The sequence below is a fragment of the Corvus brachyrhynchos genome, unplaced genomic scaffold (genome assembly GCF_000691975.1).
Source record: "Corvus brachyrhynchos isolate BGI_N302 unplaced genomic scaffold, ASM69197v1 scaffold81, whole genome shotgun sequence".
NCBI classification, from domain to species: Eukaryota; Metazoa; Chordata; class Aves; order Passeriformes; family Corvidae; genus Corvus; species Corvus brachyrhynchos.
The window spans coordinates 34,658-41,983 of record NW_008236181.1 but is presented as its reverse complement, the minus strand read 5'-3'; the positions used below and the strand labels follow the sequence as shown (position 1 = coordinate 41,983).

General features: G+C 42.2%; 1 protein-coding gene across 1 annotated transcript in view; it reads left to right on the top strand.

Moving 5' to 3' along the window:
• LOC103618300 (secretory carrier-associated membrane protein 1) overlaps window positions 1–5,328 on the top strand; it is a 95,567-nt gene extending 90,239 nt beyond the window's left edge. Inside the window, exon 8 of the mRNA XM_008636686.1 lies at window positions 5,164–5,328. Coding sequence (XP_008634908.1) covers window positions 5,164–5,328 — 165 coding nt within the window. The remainder of the gene's footprint in view (window positions 1–5,163) is intronic.
• Window positions 5,329–7,326: the final 1,998 nt, after the last annotated feature.

Sequence of the window (7,326 nt, the reverse complement as noted above, 5' to 3'; positions counted from 1 at the left end):
GCATCTGTGGCAGGGAGGAGGGAGGGGGGCTGCTGGGGCGAAGGGTGTGGGCGCTCCGCCGACTCTTTGCGTTGTTCGGTTACCTTTGCGAGTTGTTCCGCAGGTGAGGGGTATTTTGGCATCACAAATTTGCATGGAGAGGGATAGACAGGAGGAACATAATCACGGGGCGAGGGATAGGATCCTCGTGCAGCCTTCGCGACTTTCTCAGTCTCCGATGGTATCGGAGGCGCGGCGACCGTACTGCCCGCGCTGTCCTGGGTCAGTCCTCCCTCAGATAACTCATCATCCCCTTCAGAACCTTCACCCTCCGACCCCTCAGAGGCTGGTAATTATTTTCCGTCTCCTCCTGCTGTCCAATTTTGCATGATATCATATAGAATGCCCCACGTACGTAGCAACTTGACTACGCTCTTATCCCCGTACACAGTCTCACGAATTAACTTATCCCCTAACAGTTTCCAAGCTTCTAGGCTAAATGCAGTGTTTGGGTCTGCTGCAAATCCATGCTCTGCTGCCCAATTTAGCAGTTCGCACAGAGCATTGTCACTTATGTTAGCTCCCTCGATCGTTATCACAGATTTGAAGGCAGAAAGTACCGTGCTTTCTTTTGAGGATTTATGTCCCATCTTTTCAGTTAAGGGTTCGGTCCCCGCAGCCCCGGGGGGGGGGGGGGGAGGGTGCGCGTACCTCCGAACGAGATGCGCGGCGTTTCGATTCGTCTCTGAGTTGTAAGTTCAGTTGCAGTTGTAGTATGCGTCGCGGGTCACCAGATGTCGCTGTTGTACCGCGGACAGTGAGAAGAACGACATAAATCCAGTCCAGGATAAAATGGGATTATTTAATTAATTACAAACTCGTTTATATAACTTGGTTCGCAAGAATGGCTAAGGCTCTTGGTCGCTGCACTATCCACCTCTCAGAGTGATTGGCTGAATGCTATGACACCCATTCCAAAATATTTTCTTCAGTGTACCATAACAAGACTGCAAAACAAGCTTGCACCTGTGAGATAAAGTCTTGGTTTACAAAAACCTCAAACTGTTTTCAGCTAGCTTGCGTGAGAAAGGAAAACTTCACAGGATGCTGGAAAGCTGGAAACTTTCTCTGCTGAAAGCTTTTCAGTATCCACAGTGGTAAACTCTTTTTTCCTGATTTCCAGCCAAAGCTCTCTGTTCAGCCAGGCCGGTCTTCTTCCCCGCTCACTTATCTTTTGGCTCATGGGGACAGCCTGTTCCTGCACCTTTACTTTTCCTCCTTAAAGCACATCCAATCTTCCTGGACTCCTTTGCCTTTCAGGACTGCCTCCCAAGGGACTCTCTCAACCAGTCTCCTAAACAGGCCAAAGTTGGGCCTCTGGAAGTCCAAGGTGGCAGTTTTCCTGACCCCCCTCCTTACTTCTCTGAGAATTGAAAACTCTGTCATTTTGTGATCGCTGTGCCCAAGATGGCCTCCAACCATCACATCACCAACCAGTCTTTCTCTGTTCAAAAACAGCCGGTGCAGCAGGGCTTCTTCCCTGTTTGGCTCCCTTACCAGCTGTGTCAGAAGGTTCTCTTCCACACGCTCCAGGACCCTCCTGGACTGTTTCCTCTCTGCTGTGTTGTATTTCCAGCAGACATGTGGTAAGTTTAAGTCCCCCACAAGAACAAGGGCTAACAATTGTGAAACTTCTTCCAGCTGCTTACAGAATATTTCATCTGCATCTTCATTCTGGTTGGGTGGTCTATAACAAACTCCCCCCAGGATATCCACCCTGTTGTCCTTCCCCCTAATTCTTGACCATAAACACTCAACCCTATCATCACTGTCATTAAATTCTAGACAACCAAAACACTCCCTAACATACAGGGCTACCCCACCACCTCTCCTTCCTTGCATATCTCTTCTGAAGTGTTTATAGCCATCCATTGCAGCACTCCAGCTGTGCGAGTCATACCATTGTGTCTGTGATGGCAACTATGTTATAGTTTTCTAGCTGCACAATGGCTTCCATTTCCTCCTGTTTGTTGCCCATGCTGTGTGCATTGATGTAGATGCACTTCAGTTGGGCTAGTTACCTTGATGCTTTTTTTGCATGGAGAAGACCTAATTCCTGCATGACCATTCACAGGTGCTTCTGAGATTTCTAACATCAATAATCCCTGCATACTTTCTGCTGTATGGATCTTCATCCCCTGCCTCCACTGATATGGCCGACCGAAGGACCTTGCTAGCACACTGTCCCTCAAGCAGTGGTGTGGCCCCCCCCAGGCTTATATCTATAGAGTCTGGCTTTATCCCTGTCCCTCATCCAATCTAGTTTAAAGATCTCTTAAGTAGCCCCGTCACTCCTGAGCCAAGATCCTTTTTCCCCTTTGACACAGGTAGACCCCATCTGTTCTCAGCAGGCTCAGGGTCATGTAAACCAACCCATGATCAAAACCCACAAAATTCTGCTGGCAACACCAATCTCAAAGCCAAGTATTCATCTGCATGATCTTCCTGTTTCTTGCCCCATCATTCCCTGCTACTGGCAGGACAGAGGAGAACACAACTTGTGCTCCAGGTCTCTCAACCAGTCATCCCAAGTCCCTGAAGTCCCTCTTGACTGTCCTCAGACTTCTTGTTGGACTTCATTGCTGCCCACCTGGAAAGCCAATAGTGGGCCATACCAAGCTGGGAAGTTTCTCAGTGATGTCCATTACCTGGGCCCCAGGGAGGTGGCACACTTCCCTATGGGTTGGGTCCAGTTGGCATATCCATCCCTCTGTTCCTCTCAGAAGGGATTCACCAATGACAACTACCCTTCCTTTCTTAACTGAGGTGGTTGTGATGCAGGGGGTACGTTGCTCTGCCCTAGGCGACCCCTCCAACCTGGAAGAACCTTCATTCACATTTTCATTTCCCTGGTCCTCCACTTGCAGAGCCTCATTCTTATTGCATAAGGGTACCTGGGAAGGTGAGTGGGAGGGGATTTGCTTGACAGAAATCTGTTTCTACTCCCCTTCATCTCCAAGGTCCCTTCCTTCTGCCTGGTGGTGAGACAGTAGGGGATCTATTGCTTCTTGTGATGTGGACAGTGGGTGCATTTGTCTAAGGGATGAATGAGTACAGCTCCACCAGTCAATGTCCTCCTCAGAGTCCCTAATACTTCTTAGCCTTTCTACTTCCACTCTCAGCTCTGCCACCAGGCTGAGCAGATCATCCACCTGGTTGCACCTCAAAGTGCTGTTGTCTCTACTGCCATCCAATACCAGTGACTTCAGTACTCAGAAGTTATTCAAGGTTTGGTTGGGCTTTTTTTGTACTAGAGCTTTTAAGCCATATTGTTTAATACCTTTATTATATAGAGCAATTGATCATCACATTAGTATAGTTTATGTTTATCTGCATTATTGGGATATTTTATACTTTTAATGTTGTTCTGGTTTAACCCTAGACAGTAACTAACAAGCTGTTGCTTGCTCAGTCCTCCCCATACCCCTCATGGGGAGGAGAATCAGAAAAAATCTAAACCTTGTGGGTTGAGATAAGAACAGTTTAATAATTGAAACAAAATAAAATATAACAACAACAACAATAATAATTGTAATGAAAAGGAGAGAGGAATAAAACTCAAGAAAAACAAGTGATGCACAATACAATTGCTCACCACCCACTAATCAAGGCCCAGCCAGTCCCCGAGCAGCAATCAGTCCCTCCTGGCCAACACCCCTGTGAGAGACTGGGAAGACTGATGTCTTGAAACATTTTTAGGTGCGTATTTGAGGGGAAGGGGCAGGTCAGGCCTTGCCTTTGGTGAGATGATGCACTGCCCTGCACCCCCCACCCCTAGAGCCTGTATCCCAGCCCTGCAGTGGCTGCCAATCACTGGCACACCAGAGGCAATGCTCCACACCCCACCTCTGGAGCCCCTAACCCAGCTCCTGAGTTGCCAAATGACTGGAAGTCCCTCCTGGGGGAAGAGCCCAGGAAGACCAAGGGGTATTTAAGGCTGAACATGCGGCTAGCATGACCCTACCTCCTCTTGGAGTTTCTATCTGAACACTGCTGGAACCAGGAGTGGTAGCTATGTTTGTTCCTTTTTATATCTTTTCTGTCTTTCTCTCTTTCTTTTTCTTCTTCTAATTCCCTCTTCTCTGAATTTTTGAGTAACTTAAAATCGAACAGGCTTGGAATTTGCTAAGTTGAATGGGCTAAGTTAATGCTTTGGGAAGTATTTCATATTGATTGAATGCTGCTCTAAACCTTTTGCCAAAAAGTTCTTTGATTTTCTACAGTTGCCAGTAAAGTTTTTTTTTTTTGGACCCCTTGAGAATATCTTGTTGGTATTTCTCCCATGCCTCTAACTCAGAGTACATGAACAATTGAAAGTCCTTTTAAAAGTGTCATTGAGCAAGGTTTTTTGGGGCCTTACATCCTCCCAGTTTATATGCTGGGCATACATTCCATGGTATGTAATATCCCTTTGACCAGTTCAGGTCACCTGTCCTGGCTATGCTCCCTCCCAGCTTCTTGTGCACCTCCTCCCTGGCAGAGCATGAGACATTGAAAAGTGCTTGACTCAGGGCAAACACTGCTCAGCAACAACCAAAACATCCGTGTATTATCAGCATTCTTCTCATACTGAATCCAAAACACAGCACTGTAGCAGCTACTGAGAAGAAAATTAACTCTCCCAGCAGAAACCAGGACAAATGTTCAGTCATAGCTTAACTTAATAGGTACTTGCAACCATGTCAATAGTAAAATTAAGATTTCTAAAATTTTAATATATAAAAAAGTTCACCAGAATGTTATTGACACAGTAGATTCAAAAATATTTTTTCTTTTTGTTTCCTGCTGTTACTTTTAACATACACGCTTAGCATGCATTATGCTAAGGATACAGCCTATTTGTGTTTTTAAATATGTTGTTTCAGACAGTAGATAGCACACACAAACTTGGAAAAAGGTACAGGCATCCTACAGTCAAACTGCATGCACAGCAGAGCAATCAGAAGTTGTAGAATTTGTGGGGGAAAAAAAAATCTGTTTATTCATTTTCGGATCCTCCCAAACATATGAACAAACCAGATTTTTCCACCACACAGCTCTGCTTCATGTTTGAGACTTTGTTATTACTCTACCAAGAAATGGAAGGTTCAGCATGCTTTTTTTATTGCTTTTCCACCTCCCTAGGTCCATGGTCTCTACCGCACAACTGGTGCTAGTTTTGAGAAAGCGCAGCAAGAGTTTGCAACAGGAGTGATGTCCAACAAAACTGTACAAACTGCTGCAGCCAACGCCGCATCAACAGCAGCAACCAGTGCAGTTCAGAATGTGTTCAAGAGTAACCGAATGTAGAGAAATATTAAAAAATCACGACAGTTCTCTTCCACTGTACTTTTTTTTCCAGTCACTTATATTTCCTAAAACATATCAAAATACACACAGCATATTTGTTTCTTCTGCAGCAGTGCATAGGTAAAATGGGAAGTGTTTGTTTATTTTAGAATAAATTTATTTATTTTAAAAAGATAACCATTCTCTGTGCTTCTTTAAAATGTTCCATTTTGGAATAATAAGCTTTCCTTATTTAGGGAGGGTAAGTAATTTCAACAATTGGCCTGAGAATGAATTGTGGTATATAATGATCAAATAAATATATTAAGAATTTGGAGGGTTTTTTAGTGGTTCACTATGGTATTTTTTTTTAACTTCAGGAAAGGACTTTAGCTCAATTTTTTCTTTTTAAGAACTGTTTTCCCTATTTCCGCTATAAGTGGGGTAGACTGAGAGATGTAGAAGGTTAGGTTTGGCTACACTTTTGCAATTTCAGCAGCTGCTGGAGGACAAATACAAGTGGGATAAATTATTTTCTTGGGATTTTTTTTAGGATAAGTCTTGATATAAACCTGTAAGTTTGCATGAATACTGTTATCTGTACTTGTTTAAAGAGTCTTTTGGTCCGGAATTTGCCTGCACTACATTATAGCATTTGTTTGTATCTATTTTCATGGATTATTCTCTACCTGTGAGGAATTATTATAGTGCAGAAACATTGTCTGTAATAGAATGTGTAATGCAGTGTATAGTTTAAGGAAGTTAACTGATGGTTTCAATCACAGAGCTAAATTATTATATATTTGCTATTTTTAATTTCAATATTCATGTCTTGGGGTAGTAATTTTGTTGGAAAAGAAACAAATATTGACCTCTAGAACACCAGTTTCATGCCACACTTCCCTCTTACATGCAGTGGTATTTTTGTTGTGTTTGGGATGTGTAGATTTGTATTTAACAGTGGTAGTAAATCTTTAGCCTTATCAGTCACAATGTTTACTGCTTGTCCAAAAATCTAAATATACAGTGTTTCATTTTCTAAAATCAAGCTTTTTAAGCAATGGCATTTAACAGATACATGCTTTCATTTTAATGTAACTCAGCTATTTCTGTGATTTCATTTAAGATGGGGGAAAAAAGTTTTTAAACTTTTGAGTTAGAAAAGTGAGAAATCTTCATCTTTCACAAAGCTAATTTTAGCTCATTGAACTGGAGGCCTACAAGGTTAAATTGGTGCTGTGGAACTGAACAATCCATAATGGTGCATGCTATCAAAATATTCTAGAATTGAATCAGGTCTTTCTATAAAGTGACATTTCTCTGCTTTGAAGGCTATTTGATATTCTTGGATTGCCTCATGAGTCTTATGCACAATACTTGGGCTTTTTTTAAAAACTCTGTTTTAGAAAATTAAAACAGGAAGGGACCCCATCCCACAACCTGTATAAGTACACACTGTAGCTGAAATGAATTCAGTTCTTAAGGTGTATTACCTTTAGTAAGACTGAGCGTAAAATTCTGAGGCCCCTCTATGTTCTGAATGTGAACAGACTTTCATAGATTAATTCTTTTTCACTGCATTGTATTTATAATAGCATGAGTATTAAAAAAAGGAAACCTGGAGCTTAATCCCCTGATCAGGACTGTACTGTTAGCATGAAGTCCCTATTAGTATCCTTTCTTTTACCAGTTTCTTTAAATCCACCTTGAATTTGGATAAATGTAGTAGTTTCACCTATGCTGAAGTTTATATTAATGAATATACTTGCTTCTAAATATTCTCTGCATCATGAACTTACAAGTAATTTAAATATTCTCTGTAATAGAGGCTCTAAAATTCTATGCTTGCACTAAACTTAAATTTGGGTGGAATGTTATTAAATGCTTTCCAGACAGAAGTCACAATTTTCTGTTGAGATCAGGCATCACACCTCTAGCAGCTGTATATCAAAATTGTTCTTTTCATAATCTTTTTTATTTAACTTGAGGGTTGTATCTAGGAACTGTACTATGAATTAC